Source organism: Cupressus sempervirens, chromosome 10 (assembly GCF_028749045.1).
Source record: "Cupressus sempervirens isolate cs-2001-9-10 chromosome 10, ASM2874904v1, whole genome shotgun sequence".
In the NCBI taxonomy this organism is placed as follows: Eukaryota; Viridiplantae; Streptophyta; class Pinopsida; order Cupressales; family Cupressaceae; genus Cupressus; species Cupressus sempervirens.
Window position 1 is genome coordinate 171644442 of NC_143127.1, and position 18540 is coordinate 171662981.

General features: G+C 34.3%; 1 protein-coding gene and 1 pseudogene across 2 annotated transcripts; one reads left to right on the plus strand and one right to left on the minus strand.

Moving 5' to 3' along the window:
• Window positions 1–7869: 7869 nt before the first annotated feature.
• On the plus strand, window positions 7870–8346 carry LOC149533170 (uncharacterized). The gene has a single exon (XM_089805821.1). It carries the CDS (start codon window positions 7870–7872, stop codon window positions 8344–8346), a length of 477 nt encoding a protein of 158 aa, XP_089661947.1.
• Window positions 8347–14848: 6502 nt separating this feature from the next.
• Window positions 14849–17624, minus strand: LOC149533171 (pentatricopeptide repeat-containing protein At1g11290, chloroplastic pseudogene; annotated as a pseudogene). Its single transcript, XR_016357714.1, has one exon. The product of XR_016357714.1 is annotated as a pentatricopeptide repeat-containing protein At1g11290, chloroplastic pseudogene (transcript).
• Between the last annotated feature and the right edge of the window lie 916 nt (window positions 17625–18540).

Sequence of the window (18540 nt, forward strand, 5' to 3'; positions counted from 1 at the left end):
GACTTTCAATTAAAAATTCTATGATTTCATCATCTTCGTACTCAACCTTCATCATTGCAAGCTGATTTCTTAAGTTTTTCAATCTAGCAATATGATCATTCATGCTATCTCCTTCTTTCATTTTCAAATGAGTTAATTGCCTCTTAATATCCATTGCTTTTAACTTACTTGTTCTTTCATACATTGTTTGTAAAGTTTCCCATATTGCCTTTGTTGTTTTTAGACCTTGAACATGAGGCCTAATCCCTAGACTAATTTGCCACAAAAGTGTAGCACGTGGATTCATATCTTTTTTATTCCATTTATCAAGTTTATCTTGATCCTTAGGTTCTTCTTCTTTGACTAGTTCCCATAAATCTTTCATTTGTAAAATCAACTCCATCTCACATTTCCAATTAGCATAATTTGATCCATCCAATTTTTCACTAACCACAAGACTAGACATCTCATTGGCAGCCATAGTTAAATTCCAATCAATTACTGACACACATGCACTCAATCACATAAGCATCAAGTATCTAGCAAAGACCATGCCTTGATATTGGCCTTCTTAAGAACCTATCAAAACAAAGACTTCTAAAATTACCACTTTCAACTTCCCAAACAAATCTTTCAAAGTGCTCTTTATAATATCTTTCAAATGTACTTGATTACTATATCACCAAACAACCATTAAACATGCACAATTTGTATCTTCAAATGAAATAGTCTCAACCACATATAGTATCTCAAAAGATTAGTAAAATAACAAAATCATACAACACTCGAACTGTGTTAAAAATCTCCGCAGAAGCTTAACAAATAGTAAAATTCTGCCCCGAACAACAACTTATTTCTCCAATATTTTATAAATCAAACTATTCTCCAACTGCACCAACACACATATCTATTCATAAAAAATTGTTTAGCTGAAATCAAACGTACCTTCAGCACTTTCCTTGATTCGTTTAATTCTCCCTCAGCTCACAGTGTAAATTGGTATTCACTAATCACCAATGCAACTTTATAATGGGGGGCAGCCTTCTCACAGCGATCTTCCTTAACACAATCTGCTTTCTTCTCACTTCTAATCAACCAGCATTTTTCAAAGCAAGATTTCACACTGATCACAATCTTTCAATCATGGCTCTGATACCATGAACAAAAACTTAATCATAACACAGCAAAAACTCATAGCAGAAAACTCTAGAAGTGGTTTTTGGTGTATTATCAATGTGAGTGGTTGGCAGTTGGAGGGATGGCCGCACATGCTTCTGGAAGCATCTTGGTCGGTGTAATTAATTTACGTTGACAATATTCAAGAGATATGATGCTCACGCTTGATCCTATGTGAGAAACTCAACCAGAGAAGCCGGCATTTTGAGGAATGATGAGAACGATAATATAATAAATTAAAACAAAGAAAATATTTTTAAAAAATGTAAATGGCAATATAAGCTTAATTTTATTTCAATTTCAATTTAGTACAACCAAACAAGGGGTTAACATATTCTCAATCAAATTCTAGGTGAACCAAACGAGATTGAGATTGCTATTTTCTATTCATATTCCCATTTTCAGTTCTAATTTTCAATTCCTATGCCTCCAACCAAACGGACCCTTAATGTTCTATATCCATTTTAGCTTGCATGTTTAAGAATTGTTCTTTTGGATTTTTGTTCTCTTTTTATTTTGCTTGTGTACTCTATGGCTTCATATGCTTTGTTCTCTTCTTCCCAACTATAATAAATTTATTAGTCCCTAAGGCAGGGAACTAGTTCCCCCCCGCCCAATTAATTTCACAACCAAAATCATTGTATTTCTAAAGTCTAGAAAATGTTTATTTTTAAAATGAATTTCTGAAAACTCATTTCTAATTTTTAAGAACCAATTTTCCTAGGGCTTAATTGTTTTTTAAAATTCAAAAAAAAAGAAATTATGAGCAGTTTCCAGAACTTTTGAACAACTTCTTCGATGGGTAGATTCCATCGCGAGGGCACTGAAACTAGGTCTACCACTTGCTCTAGGGACTGAACGGTTTTCCAAAAAACTATATGGGTGTTTCCCCTGACAATAAACCCTAAAGGCATAACATTAGTTGGAATATATGGTTAATGCGTAACATTGGTTGGGTTTCTTCTTTGACATTATTAGATGCAGGATATGTCTAAAATCTAAGCCATAACAAAAAGAATAAAACCACATTTTCTTTGAAAAGAAAAGTTTTTGTAGAAAGAGGAAATCTTTTCCATAATCAATTTGTGTTTTACAAATCGAATTTTTCCATCAAATCAATATATTTGTCTCCTTTTGACGGGAGCTTTCATGTATTCCGGTGGTAATGTTTGAATGCTGAGTTTATTTTCCCTCGTTTTCACTCTGGCTTGAATGTATTTTAAAAGAAATTTTGGAAATGGCATTTGAAATTGTTTGATTTAAATTTACAGGAGTTGAAGAACAGAGGTTTGAGTCCACTCCACCCCACTACAGACTTCCACCTATTCATGAAATCAAACACTTAAAATGGTTACTTTTTAATGACATTTTGGTTTAAAATGATATGATATTTTAGCTGATAGGCTATTTGTAGGAACTTTGTTCCCGGAAATTAATTTTTTGACGGAAAATTTGCAAGAGTTTGGCCGAAAATTTGAAAATCTTCCCATTAATTATTTACCGGCCAGTGTTTATCCCCCTCCACTTTTAACTATTGTTTTTCTTTTTCTATTTATTAGTTGTGATCTCCACATTAGCTCATGTTGTGATCTATTTAGTTAACTTTTGATTTTTTAAATTGATTTAGATTTTAGTTTTTAAATTATTTAAAAAAAAAATTATATTAGTTTTATTTTTTCTTTAAATATTATTTTTTAGTTTCTATAATTTATTTAGTAAATGGAATATTTATTAGACATATTATTTTTTTGTATTTCTCTTATTAATTTTTCATAATAGAGGTTTTGATGGGTTTTTTAAAATGATTTTTTTCATATTTGATAAATTTAATTTAATAAAAATAATATTTATTAATCTATTTAAAAGATTTTAGTAAATATTATGTTATTTAAATTAAAAAGTATTAATAATCTAATTTGTTCACATAAGATTATAATTTAAATATCCACTTTTAACTATTATTTTTCTTTTCTTATTTATTTAAAAAAAATTACTTGTGATCTCCACATTAGATTATGTTGTGATCTCTAGTTATTAAACTTTTGATTTTTTAAACTGATTTAGGTTTTAGTTTTATAATTACTTTAAATTAGTTTTTTTATATTAGTTTAGTTTTTTCTTTAAATATTAATGAATGATACTTTGTTTAAGTTGGATTTGAACTTTACCTACCCAGATTCAATTGTTGTTTCCATTCAAGGAAATATTCTACATCAGCTACTTCTAGAATTGCAAAATTTGTTGCTAGGCTGTCCTGACTTTGGTAACCAGTTGGCCCAAGTTCAACTGCTTGCATTGCCCATCTCTCCTCAAGGAGCTTGCCAAATCACATCCAGGGATTATAGGGAGTTAAATGAATCAACATCATCATTTGGTAAGTATCAAGTAGTAGGGAATATGGTGGAATCTAAAGGAAAATTAAACCCAATGGTTCAACAGATAGTTTTCAAAGTGGTGTATGATTTGATGGGAGAAATTGCAGAAGAAGAATATTTTGGCAAATTTAAGGATTGCACTACCCCTTTATACTGCAACACTGATCTTTCATGCCCACCAAAATTCAATCTTCAAACTATTTGCTTTACACTAGAAGATAATATTTATGAAGAACCATCAGAAGAGACTCAGGAGGAGTACATGTTTCAAAATAGCATGAATGGTGGAGATGCTTCTCTATTAGAATCTAAGGATAGTTTTGTTTTTTCTAAGATTTTGTCAATTTCAAAAACCCCTACAAGCAAATTGATAGTAGTTGGAAAAAAGTCCCCTAGGCCCAAAGGAAGAAAATCAAAAAGCACAAAAACTAAAGAGGAGATTGAAGCCGGTACCCAATCCACCATAGTAGAGAAATTTGCAAATTTGAGACATTATACAAGAAGAACCAAGCGTTCTTCTCGACTACAATGAAGCTAATATCATGGAATGTCAGAGGCATTAATGCCTCTGACAAAAGGCTTAGGGTCAAACAACAACTTGACTCTTCGCAAGTTGACATTCTACTATTACAAGAAACAAAACTATCAAATGAGAATTATCACAAGACAGTCTGAGGATGGCCTAAATGGAATTCAACACATAGCCAAAGCTTTGGTGCTTCAGGGGGGCTTGCAACTCTTTGGAATCCGAAGACAGTTATTGGATAGTTAGTCTCTCAAGGACTGAATTGGCAACTTCTTTCCTTTTAGCACTACAATTTGTCTTTCATGCTCTTTAACATATATGGTCCATCTTCCACTGTTGGGAAAGCAAGATTATGGCAGCAACTATCAGATATGATTCAGAGGTTTCAAGATCAAAACATTATTTTAGGTGGGGATTTCAATGCAATAACATCTTTACATGAGAAGAAAGGAGGTATTTTCTCGCCATCTAGAACAATGGAAGACTTTGTGGCTTTCATCAATGACAACAATTTATTTGATGTTATTCTGTCTAAAGGCACCTTCACATGGAACAATAAAAGAGATGGCTTTTGTCAAATTGCAAAGCGGTTAGACAAATTCCTTTTTTCCTCTAGTTGGAAATTGCAGAATCATGACCTTTCTTCTGATATTCTTCCTTATTCAGCATTTGACCATTTTCCTATTGTCTTAAATCTTTCCAAAGAGTGTGATTATAAATCCTTTAAAAAACCCACATTCAAATTTGAACGTATGTGGTTCAGACACCCACATTTTCTTCCCTTGCTACGTCAATGGTGGGTGAGTTCTCCAAACTATGAAGGCACTAAAATGTATCATTTTTATCGCAAAATGCAGTATGTGAAGGGTAGGATCAAACTTTGGAATAAACATATTTTCAAAAATATTTTTCACCAAAAAAATTATGTGGGCAAACAGTTGCATGCGATTAATGAACATGTGATTGTCAATGGTTTGGATTCAGACACATTTTTAAAACAAAAGAATCTTCAAGTTGATTGGGAAGAGTTGTGCAAGAGGGAAGAGGAATTTTGGAGGCAGAGATCCAGAGAACTTTGGCTTGAGGAGGGTGATAAAAATACGAAAGTCTTCCATATGTCAGTTAAGCAAAGAAGGGCTGCAAACACTATTTTCGAGATTGAAGAAGCTTCTTCAGGCAGATTACTTAAAGAATCTCCAAAAATCAAGGCCGAAGGAAGACTTTTTTTTAGAATTTGTTAACTCCACAGACTGATCCCTATTCATCTTATATTTGTGACAATGAACTACTTGATGCTATCCCAACATTAGTTTCTAGAAAAGACAACATACAATTAATGGCCCCATTCAATATGATGGAATTACAAAATGTTGTCTTTTCCTTGCCTCCGGATAAAGCCCCTGGCCCTGATGGATTTACAACACTTTTTTTCCAAAAATGTTGGGATGTGATTGGATTTGATCTTCTAGCAACGGTGGAAGAGTCTCGTAAAATGGAGCCATGTTAAAGAATTTTAATACCACAAATATTGCCTTGATCCCTAAGTCCAAAATGTCAAAAACTTTTTCAGATTTCAGACCCATTTCATTGTGCAACACGGTGTATAAAATAATCACAAAGGCAATTTACATGAGATTACAAAATATCTTAACCAAAATTATATCTCCAAAGAAGGGAGGTTTTGTGCGAGGTAAAGAAGTAATGGAAGGGGCCATTATTGCACATGAGACTCTACACACAATCCACTCCAAACAATCTCCTGTTGTGATGATCAAGCTCGACATGTCGAAAGCATATGATTAGGTGCAATGGCCCTTTTTGTTTAAAGTTCTCCAAAATTTTGGTTTCAACACAAAATGGTGTAAATGGATCAAATCGTGTATCTTTGGTGCATTCTTTTTAGTCATTATAAATGGCGAGTCAATTGGTTTTTTCAAATCCAGCAAAGGTGTATGACAAGTTTACCCGTTATCTCCAGCACTATTTATCATTATGGCTAAGACATTCAGTAGAGTTATTAAATCTAAACAAGTTCAGCAAAGATGGGTTGGTATTCAGATCGAAGGTACTCCTTTTGCAATCACTCACTCATTTTTTGCTGATGATACATTGCTATTTGGGAAAGCCAATGTTCAGGAAGCTAAGGTAATTAAAAGAACTTTAGACTTATATCTTGAAGTCTCGGGACAAAGGGTAAATGTTCAAAAGTCAAAAGTATATATTTTCTTTACCAATCCAGCGATCTCGAGAAAATTGATCAATATTCTTGGTTTCTCTCAAGAACAACTACCATCATTATATCTCGGTATCCCTTTATTTGCTGTTAATAATAAAGCTATTTTCTGGAAATCAATTGTAAACAAGATCAAGAGTAAGATTTCTAATTGGAAATATCGATGGCTTTCTCTATCTGGGAAAATTATGCTAGTCAAATCTGTCTTAGCTTCTATTCCAAACTACTCTATGTCTGTCTTAAAAGCCCCAGCTGGTATTATCAGATAGATTGAAAAAATTATAAGGAATTTTATTTGGAACAACAATATGTCTGATGAGAAGAAAGTCCCTTTGATCTCATTAAAGGAAATGATTTATGAGAAAGACAGCGGTGGTATTGGTTTACATGACATGAGCAAGAGAAACATCGCTTTTGGCGCCAAGCTTGTTTGGAGGATGTTGAGGAATCCCGAAAGTAAATGGTGTAAGATTATGCAAGGAAAATATCTAGACTCTTTGGATTCTAATAGAATTATAACTGTTGTTGATCCCCCAAATGGTTCAACCATGTGGAACTTTCTAATATCTTCAAGGGATATCATTACAAACTTAGTCTCCTGGGAGGTGCATAATGGTGAATCAGTGAAATTTTGGGAGGATTTATGGCATGGTTTGCCTCCATTATCTTATGATAATGATTTGAGAGATGTTATTCACATAATCAAAGACAATTGGGGTAAATTTTTGATAGACTATGTCCTAGCTGTTGAAAGATTCTCTAGTAAAGTCTTTTGGAAAGATCCCTTTATTTTACCAATTTCTTATAGTCACAAACAACATATGTTCAAAGTCATGACAACAATAAAGATATTCTTGAATCGTGAAAATGATGTCTTGATTTGGGCCCCTTCTCCAAATGGTGAATACTCCATTAAAGCTGGATACCGAGCTTTGAAACTGGTGGAGCAGCATGAAACAAAACAACGAGCATTTTCTTTCTGCTGGAATAATACAATTTTGCCCAAGGCAGGTTGCTTTGCTTGGCTTGCACTTCGAAAAAGAATTTTAACCAGCAACAGGCTCCAAAAACTTAACATATCGTAGCCTTTTCAATGTGTCTTATGCAGTGAAGATGTGGAAAATGTAGACCATTTATTTATTCAATGTTCTTTTGCCCAACAATGTTGGAATTTTGTCATGCAAAAACTTAACCTTTCGATGCCCCTACCATACACATTGTGGGAATTGTTTCAATCTTGGCCGATCCTCTTCTCTAAATCCTTCTTTGCTTGCATTTGGAAATGTTCTCCTGCACTTGTCATTTGGGCAATTTGGTGGGAACGTAACAAACGAATATTTAGAAATGTTACCAATTCCTTAGATTTGGTTCTTAAGGGTTTAGAAAAGTCAATTTCAGAAGTGGTCAATGCTCACGTCAAAGATAAGATCAACAACTATAGCTTCACCCAATGGGATAACTCCATCCTTAAAAGATGGAACCACATTTCTATCCCTCCATTTATGGCCTCCTCTTCTCCAAACAACCATGTTGACAGATCTCAAATCAAGTGGCTACCTCCGACCAATGGTTGTATTAAAATGAACTTTGATGGATCTTTGAAAGGCAATCCCGGAAAAGCTAGTTGTGGCATGTGTTTACGAAACCATCTGGGTGAAGTTCTTGCATTCAAATGTCTCTCTTTACCCTCAAGCACGAAAAATACATCAAAGGCACTTGGATTACTTTATGGTTTGGTTTTGGCCAAGAACTTGGAATTAAAAGTGATTCATATTGAAGTTGATTCCACTCTCATCATTAATGCTTGCATCAAGAGACAAATCATTAACTGGAGAATCAAATATATCATGTCTAAAATCTGGTATTTGATCAACTCATTTGATTCTTGCCTCATTTCACATACTTACAGAGAAGGAAATTCGGCTGCCGATCTTTTAGCAAAATGGGGATCTGATGGCATTGATCTTGATTCCACAAGACTAAGTATCCATGTGAAAGATTTTCCAGATTTAGCACACATTATTGATGCAGATAAAGAGCTTTATGTTGCTGCCTAGGAATCTTTCTTGTCAATGTAAATGTAACTGATATTAATCTGCTCTTTTGTATCGACTATGAATTGGGGTTTTCTTTCCGAATTCTTTCCCTAATGAGCCCTTGAATCTGATATATTTCTATTTATATATATTTATATGGTGCTTTTGCCACCTTTGCTTTAAAAGAAAATAATAATAATAATTTATTTAGTCAATAGAATATTTGTAAGAGATGTCGCCATTTTTCATGTTATTTTTTTTTTGTATTTCTCTTATTAATTTTTTGTAATAAATTTTTTGATGAGTTTTTTGTTAAATGATTTTTTTTTTCATATTTGATAAATTGAATTTAATTGTAAAATATTAAAATTATTGACCATGTTTCTTAAGCAATATTTGAATTTCCTAAATATTGTAAATTTTATATCTATGTTTTAATCTTCAACTTTTTTATTTTTGTATTTTCATTTTAAAAAAACTTATATTTACATTATTTAATGTTCATTCTACATTTTTCTCTTAAATCTCATCTCCTATCAGCACACTTGTTGCATGTACAAAAGCATGTGACTGCTAGTATATTCTAATTTGAGTTAAAAATGATATGATATTTTTAAGGCTCTGTTTTGACACAAAGTCTAATTTTTTTCTGGGGATATGGTATTTTATATGTATACAGGGTTTGTGCTCTGTGCTTTGTACTTTTTTGTATTTACGACTAGGATAAGGTGAGACATCTTTTAATATTCTATATTTCTTAATAAAAAATCAATACAAGCGAGCAGAAATAAAACATGAAACTTGTAACATTAGAATAAAATGGTTATTTTTGTGACATATGCAATTTGAGAAAGCTAAAAATATTTGAAAATTATTTAGACAATGGTAAAATATATATGCACAAAGTAATTTGAAATTTATCATTGGAAAAAAAATTAACAGATCATATTTTTCATAATATAATTACTAAATATAAATATAAATTTATTTTTCTATTAAATTATTATAAGCATAAGACTAGTTTGTACTATGTCTTTAATTTTGGTAAAAAAAAAATCTATATTCATATACATATCTTTATTTTTATTTCTATAATTACTAATCATATTATGCAAATTCATATATCTAATTTATACTTAAAAAAATATATAATCTTTGTATATACTTAACAAATATATTTTTTACGTAATTCAATATGTTTAGTTTACAACATTATCAATCCATTATTTGAACTTGCACAAGCGAGGGACTCGAGCTCTTTAAGAGTAGTTGTCTAGTTAGTCTATAATAAATTTATTATCTTGCTTCTCTTTCCCATTAAGGCCTTTCTTGACGGCGCCTACTTCTAGTTGATTCAAATTTGACTTGCTATTCCGTGCGTATCCACCTGCATCTATAGTCCTTCATTTTCCCTCTTATTTTGTGTTGTGTGTCTCTCACTTGACTAGTAGGTCTTGTTAGGAATAAAATTAATTATTGGTAAAATGCTTACAAACAGCTTTTGGTTTGCCTGTGAAGCTTACCTTCCAATTCTGCCTGCATCTTAGTATGCCTTTCTATTGTTTTGCATTTACTAGAATCAATCTCTCACTTGTGCTAGCTGCTTGTTTGAGGAAATCTATCATATAAATTCCCAAGCCCCTGTTAGACTTTCTAGAGTGGTCAAAATATTGAGGTATTGAAACCCCAGCTACAGTTTGATTCCAAACTTCTTGTTGTAGAGGGCTTGTCATATCAGTTAGGTTTGAAGATTCCAGTTGGGTTCAACCCCTTACCCACCGCTCACATTGTTTCCAGTGGTAAAAGGGGACCTATTCAAGTTGGTTCCATGACATGCTATGAGATGGTTTTTATCTGTCATACCGAGGTTGGGTTCCATGATGCATAAAATTATTGTATCCATAGTGGTTTTGCTTTTGTGTACAGTTTTCAGTTTTGGTAATCATGCTTACATACCCTTTTGCAATATTCTATGTAGCTTGTAGGAATTGCTTGTTTACGGGACCCCTATAACACTTTCCCTTTTTGAGGCATTGGGAGCATGGACTCGATTTCATTGCTAGCTTCTTGTTTCGGCACTAGAGAGTCTGAGAGACTATTTTATTCACGAATGCGTATGCTCTTGGGTTTCTTACGTAAATTTGTCAGATTTATTTGGTCTTCAACTTATTCTGTCCCTCGAATTATAGTAGACGATTTTCATGCAATAGCAAATCTGTATAAAAACAAGTGGCTGGGGCTTTTGTCCTACAATGGAGTGTCGATAGGTTTCATTTTTTTCAAATTGACCAAATTGATAAATAATCAGTCCAACAAATATTCCTGCATAAGTAAAACAATCAGTTAATCTAATAAAAATTATAGGACTAGCAATCTAAAGATAAACGATTCATTTTGTGTCTTCAACAGCGATCATATTCAAATTTTAGTCTAGAAGACTACAAAAATATACCATAACTAAATAAAATTGAAGCAAGGTTGCAACAGATTTATCTACTTTTTGCATAGTTTTGCTATGCAATTGAATTTGCAAGTTACAGATTCAGCAAGAAATTAAACGAACTTGCAAGTTACAGATTTTAGCAAGAAATTCAAAGGAGTTTGTAACATTATTTTTCGCTGCTTCTTTAGCAGGTGAGCTATCAACAATATTCTGGATGTGATGCTGGCAATTGTTGCGACTTACAGTATTTTAATAACATTGAGATGCAATTTCAGAATATAGGTTCAACCCATTCAAAATTGGAACAAGGCTTCACCAGATTGTGTACTTTTTCATATTCTTACTCGAATTTATTTAGTCCCAAAGAGATCAGAACGGGTAAAGAAGAAAATCTGAAGACAAATGAACACAAACACAGATTTTCAAGTTGATAAGCTGTCAACAATGTTCTGTATACATTGTACAAAACATAGGACATACATTTTCAGAATATAAGTCTTGGAGTGAGTAATGGTCCAGAAGTAACTGCCACAAGAATTTACTTAATCATATTTTTTTCAACATAGAATTTCATATTTATCCCTAATATCTCTGACTTGTTTCTGTATCCAGGCTCATGTATGTGAGTAGAATGCCACAGCTTCAAGCTTGTAATTGTGGAGATAGAGTTGCAGGTGATAATAAAGCTTCTAATCAGCAAAATTTTGCAAGAGCTTTGTGTGTTGTTGACATATCATATTTTCATACAAAGATTCCTCGAGTACTTCAATAATAATAATGGCATAAGTAATGAGTAGCCTGACAATTTTATTCACCGGACCCTGTAGACAAGATGATAATAAAGCTTTTATTCAGCAAAATTGTGCACGAGCCTTGTGTATTGTTGATATATTTTATTTTCATACAATGATTCCTTAAGCACTTTAATAACCATAACTGTAAAAGCAATCAGTAACCTGATAATTTTATTCACCAGTCCTTGTAGGCAAGACCACCTTTGTCAAGAGAAACCTGACTGGACAATTTGAGAAGAAATATGAAGATAAGATAAATCCTAAATCCCACACTTGAATATTTATTGTTATAATTGAAGAATTTAATAAGCTGGTATGTTTATGAGCACTGGTGAAACATTATAGTAGCCCTTAACCACCCCTTGTAATGCTATTGACATATGGAAGAGATTAGAAATTATGAACTTTGATAACATGAAGTCCATGACAATGGATATAACCAAGATCACTAACAATCCTCCTACCTATTAAGAAAGATGACAAAACCCTAGTACCCGTTGCATCTTTTAAACTTATAAGCTCTAAAAATGTCATTTTCAGCACCGTGACACATTTGGGCTTAAAAGCACAGTACCTGAACGCTTAAGACCCTGAAGAACCAATCTTATTTCTTTGGTGGTTAGCTCTTCATTCTTATTTCAAAAACGCGTTAGAAACATAACTTTTAAAAATGGCCTCAAGCAAAGAGAAAACCTAGCACACTTGACAGGTAGTCCACTGTTATATTGCTATTTCAAAATCCATGAGAAAAAATAACCAAACAAAAGGAGATCAAAGTGTTTTCCTGAAGATGGTTCAATTCAGTTAAATTATATTTGGTCTCACATTCAAAAAACCTTAGTGGTTATTCTATATGTATGTCCTCTTGTTCTCTTAGCATTTTCAAATGAATCAAAGAAAAAATGAATGTTTGACATATTTCATGCCCTAACCGCATACAGTATTTTAGAAATCTAAAATTACCTGGGCATGTAATGACTTGTCATGGTTTGCCCTTACAATGTTAGGATTTTGAAGGAAATTAATTAAGTGTTCATTAGAGTCTTACATTTTGTGCATGTTTTCCTTTGAAGCTTGTTTAACATAACATGCTGGATGTCTAATTTCTTTTATGGATCCTGCAAATTATGCATTACTACATAAAAATCTTTAAAACTTCACCCATATCTCTCATTCTTGATCCACACCCTAATAGTTTCCAACTCAGTTGCTGATTCGGATGTGGATGTGAGAATCGGGTGTGCAGATGCACAAAAGTGGTTTTTGAGGATTTGGGATGCGTGTATATATATGCAAAGAAATGCCAGAAATATACAAATTTAAATCATTTGATAGTATGATACTTCACCACTGATCAAGATATCTGATAGTTCACAAATATTCAAATTGGAATAACTAATAACTAATTAGCCATGTCATATATGCTATGTTCACTATTCCAATGCAAATCAGAAAACCATTACAATTACACAATTTAAAAATGATACATTGCACATGTTTTAATGTGCTTTTAAGTTGTTTTTTGGTCAAAAAAAAAAGTCAGACTGGGCCTTTTCGCGTAAAGGCATCCAGATGCTCCTGGATGCGCTGTGGATGCACATAGGAAGTGCATCCAAGGCTTCCAGATGCACTGTGCATGCTCAGTTATCCACAGCGCATCCAAATGCCCTAGATGCACTGCTTGTGTGTATCCACAGGGCATCCGGCTGCACTTCTGCACCAGAACACATCCACCTCCGCCTCTGTTGCGGGATGCTATGCATTGGTAACTGATGTTTCCAAAGGAAACTTGCTACCCAGATGTCAGTTTCGCCAAATTAAATGGCAGCCAAGACTCTTTGCTTCTCCATTCATTTTTGCAATGAAAGGCTGCCACGGTGGAACTCACCTATCAAAAAACAAGCTTTGCAGCAATCATGAATTATGTGAGCATCCAAGGAAAAATTCTGATCTGAAAGGAAGAATAAATGAAAATACTTTCCAGTACTTCATAACACAGATGTTATTATCAGGCACAAAAGTTCTGGTACAAGAAACTATGTGGTTACAATTGTTTCTTGCCTGTGCAACTATTAAGCTAACCCTGATGTCAAATGGGTTTATTTGTCTAAATACTTCAAAAACTTAAATTTTCACAATCAGAAATAATATCATATATCCAGATACCACCATCTAATCAGTCTGGAAAATTGATCAATCAGACACAAATCGAACCTCTATTAACTTCTGGTGCATGGCAGATGATGTTGATGATTTCTGCTGTCTTTGTTTGTTTCTGTAGAGGAAAAAATTCTGATCTGAAAGGAAGAATAAATGAAAATACTTTCCAATACTTCATAACACAATTATTATTATCAGGCACAAAAGTTCTGGTACAAGAAACTACGTGGTTACAATTGTTTCTTGCCTGTGCAACTATTATTGCAGCTATTAAGCTAACCCTGATGTCAAATGGGCTTATTTGTCTAAATACCTCAAAAACTTAGATTTTTACAATCAGAAATAATATCATATATCCAGATACCACCATCTAATCAGTCTGGAAAATTGATCAATCAGACACAAATTGAACCTCGATTAACTTCTGGTGCATGGCAGATGATGTTGATGATTTCTGCTGTCTTTGTTTTTTTCTATAGAAATCCTCTACAAGCATGTTCTCCCTTTTTCCTCTGTTGTGAAGACTCCAGCACATAAATTTACTTTCCAAGCTGTTAGGGTTTAAGGTTTGCAAATGTGGATGGCTGATGTGAAAAGAACTATCTGCCAGGTGCTTGACTGTCGAAGGATAGGGGGCACTCGAATGTTAACAGATACGTAGAAGCACAGTTTGGCAGCTGTGCAAGGGGAAGGGATGAAATATGGATGTGTTTGTGACTCAACCTCGCTGGCAAAAAGCAGACACCTAATTCTCCAGTAGAAAAATGACTTTCTGGGATAAAAAGTCCACACAAATAGCCTACCTGCTAAAAAATGAGGCATTCATTGTCATGGGTGATATTCTAACTTACTAAGGGTTGATAGTTCTTTTCTTAATCTAGTAGATATGATGCCCAGAAGTGGAACTTTTAACTAAGTTAACGAGAGAAGTGAGAATGGTTCAATTTCAGAAAGGATTGCTAGATTTGTGGTTTCTTTATTTTACCAATGACTGGTAATATCTGATACAAAATCTACCAGGATTGATAGATTTATGGTTTTGATCATTGATAGAAATATGTAGTAATCTGTGAGCCAAAATCTACAAGCATGATACAAAATTACATACAGAACATGGAATATAATCTGTTATAAGAAGCAAACTGCATTGCACTCCGCATCTAATTTTACAAAGACAGCAGCTTGGTCAAGGTGCAAGTTTATTTTCCAGATTGTTCATTTAGCATCACCAATAATCTCCACAAGAACATTGTCCCTGTTTAAAATAATGGAAACGGCTCGCATCTCTCACAATAATATCTCTTGCAACAATCTTAGAGATAAATTTTGTTGCAGTGTGACAATCAACACATACTCGAAGGTTTTTAACAACTCTAATACTTGTTCCAAGAGGTGTATTTAGCAAACCAAATGCAATTGCCAACTTTTCACTATGATGACATAGAAACAACTCTTTTTCCTCCTCTTCCACGGCATTAATTAAGCGTCTTGAATCTGGAAAATACCCTGCTGCTTTCATCTCCGAAGACAATTTCTCCAGCTTTGCATAAATCTCCTCTGTCTGTGGATGTGATCTATCTCCCACACAAAAAGCATGTACCGTATTATGACTTTCAATCCAACTGCATCCGGGGGTCTTTTGAATTCCTTTATCTTTCATCAATCTCCTTAGCATTTGAACATCGTCCCACCTGCCCACTTCTGCATAGATGTTTGAAAGAATAACGTAAGTTGCAGAATTTTCAGGATCCAAATCAAAAAGAAGCCTTGCTGTAAATACTCCTAAACCTATATTCATATGTGATTGACAGGCACCAAGAAAACACATCCACACAACCACCACTGATTTAATTGGAATCTTAGTGATAAAATTTAGGGTTTCCTCAAGATAGCCAGCACGGGCAAGAAGGTCAACCATGCATACATAATGATCAACTGTAGGTGTAATGCAGTAAGGGTTACTCATGTTGTTGAAGTATGCACAGCCCTCGTCCACTAAACCTGCATGGCTGCATGCACATAGAACACAAGCAAAGCTTACGATGTTGGGATATATTCCAGAGAGCTTCATAGATTCAAACATTTTAAAAGCATCCTTGTAAAATCCATTTTGTGCATATCCTGCAATCATTGCATTCCATGAAATGACATCTCTTTCAGGCATTTTATCAAACAGTTCATGTGCCTTGTCTATGCTTCCGCATTTCCCATACATATCTACAAGGGCAGTTGCAACTCGAACATCTGATAAAATTCCACTATCTTTTATGCTTTGATGAATGTCCATACCCTGTTTCAGAGCTCCCATTTTGGCACAGGCAGGGAGGATACTGGCAAAGGTCGTGGAGTCCGGCTCTACACCTGCCAGTTGCATTTGCTTGAAAGTTTCTACAGCCTTTTCAACTAATCCGTTTTGTGCATATCCAGCAATCATTGCAGTCCATGAGACTACATCTCTTTGAGGCATCGTGTCAAACAATTCACGTGCCCTGTCCATGCTTCCACATTTTGCATACATGTCAACCAGGGCGTTTGCAATTACAACACCTAATATATTTCCTCTATCCATTATGTTTTGATGGATTTCCGTGCCCTGTTCCAAATCTCCCATTTTAGCACAGGCAGGGAGGACGCTGGCAAAGGTTGCGGAATTTGGCTTTACGCCTGCCAACTTCATTTGCTTGAAAGTGTCTAAAGCCTTTTCGACTAATCCATTTTGTGCATATCCTGCAATCATCGCTGTCCACGAGACAACATTTCTTTGAGGCATTCTGTCAAACAGTTCACATGCCCTGTCTATGCTTCCACATTTTGCGTACATGTCTACCAGAGCAGTTGAAACTACAACATCTGACAAACATCCTAGATCTTTTATGCTTTGATGAATATCCACGCCCTGTTCCAAAGCTCCCATTTTGGCACAGGCAGGGAGTATAGTGGCAATGGTCATGGAGTTTGGCTTAACACCAGCCAATAGCATTTGCTTGAATGTTTCTAAAGCCTTTTCAAAAAATCCATTTCGCACATATCCAGCAACCATTGCAGTCCACGAGACCACATTTCTTTGAGGCAATCCATCAAATAGTTCTCGTGCCTTGTCTATGCTTCCACATTTTGCATACATGTCTAGCAGGGCAGTTGTAACGACGTCTGACAAAATTCCTCTATTCGTTATGCTTCGATGGATGTCCATACCTTGTTCCAAAGCTCCCATTTCAGCACAGGCTGGGAGTATGCTAGCAAACGTAACCTGATTGGGTTGGAAACCGGTTTGTTGCATATGGTGAAACAGTGTAATTGCTTCTTGAGGATACCCGTGTCTTCTGTATGCTGCAATAATCGTATTCCACGAGACAATGTCTCGGTCTCTCATGCGATCAAACACTTTTCTAGCATCAACCAAACTTCCGCACTTGCCATACAAGTTTGTAAGCTTGTTTTGAAAAGTAATTTGTGTAGCAAAGGCAAATCGCCTGTGAGCGATAAAAAAAGGAAGCCTTCTCACTTGTGAAAGCACTTTCGTGAGAATACAGGTCTGCAAAAATGTAGAATTGTCTGTAGGCGGTTTGTGCGTAGTCGACAAAATCTGCAGTGCCTCGTTCAACATGGTATTGTGAGAATGAGATTGGTAGCGAATGCCAATGGCATTTTATGACTGCGAGTAGTGCAGGGTTGTTCAGTCTACGCCTACCATAATGACATGACCAGTGGGAAGCCAGGAGCGATTTCTCTTGATGCAGATTTGATAGCAGACAATCGAATTCTGCAACTTCGGGCATTTTAATTTTGGAGGTGTTAAAACACAGTTTTGTGGGAAATTACAGATGAAGAAAAATGACAGCAGTTCGAAAAACGAACTAAAGAAATGTATATGTCAACCAGAAGGATTAAGACCACAGGAATTATTAGTTTCTGCTATGGGCAGGAATATTAGTTCCTGCCAATACTTATTACTGCTAATATGACATTAACTTGACCAATCAAATCAAAGAATTAAAAATTTTATATGGCACTTACAATGTGTATATCTTCTTTTATTTTCTCTTATTTTATAAATGACATTTTGTGCTCATTCTATTGGTCCATACTATTTTTAGTAGTGAGGAAAATCAATTTTCTTTCACAAAAATTCACATATTTTTTACAACAACAATGATGTCATACATTAATGATAGCTTTATCTTTTCCACAATTGTGACAAATTAATTGGAACTTCCAAAAAGTAATATCGTCCACCTCACTACCTAAGACATAAATGCATGTCTAATCAACAATAAGGACGCAAAGCGTCAAAGTTCCTGCTTAAGTATAGTTTTTGCATATGACAAGTAGCAATTTAGATAGTGTTTTATACATTGAATATGCAATAAGATAAAACATACTATGCAATTTTCTTTGTATTTGAATAATAATTTACATTAGCAAAGCATCTACTCAATTATGTTATGCAACTTGATACAACAATAGTATGTCTTATAGCATATCAATGCATATACATTATTTCATTATACATATATGATATAGAGAGTGTATTTGGATATAAGACTCATGCATATACATTGTTTGATTACACGTCTTTCTTTAGATTGACTAGTATCTTTTGTAACTACCATTAATTATAGCTTGATATGTCATTATAGCTATCCATGGTACCTGCAAATTCCATTTTGTGCATGTTAGTATATTGTACTTATGTCTCATAATAACTTGCTTTTCATATTTTAAATAAATGTTAATTTGTGACTAGTCATGTTTACCTTTTGTTGTGAAAAATTGTTCAATCTCCATTTGTCACAACATGATTGATGGCATTGTTCT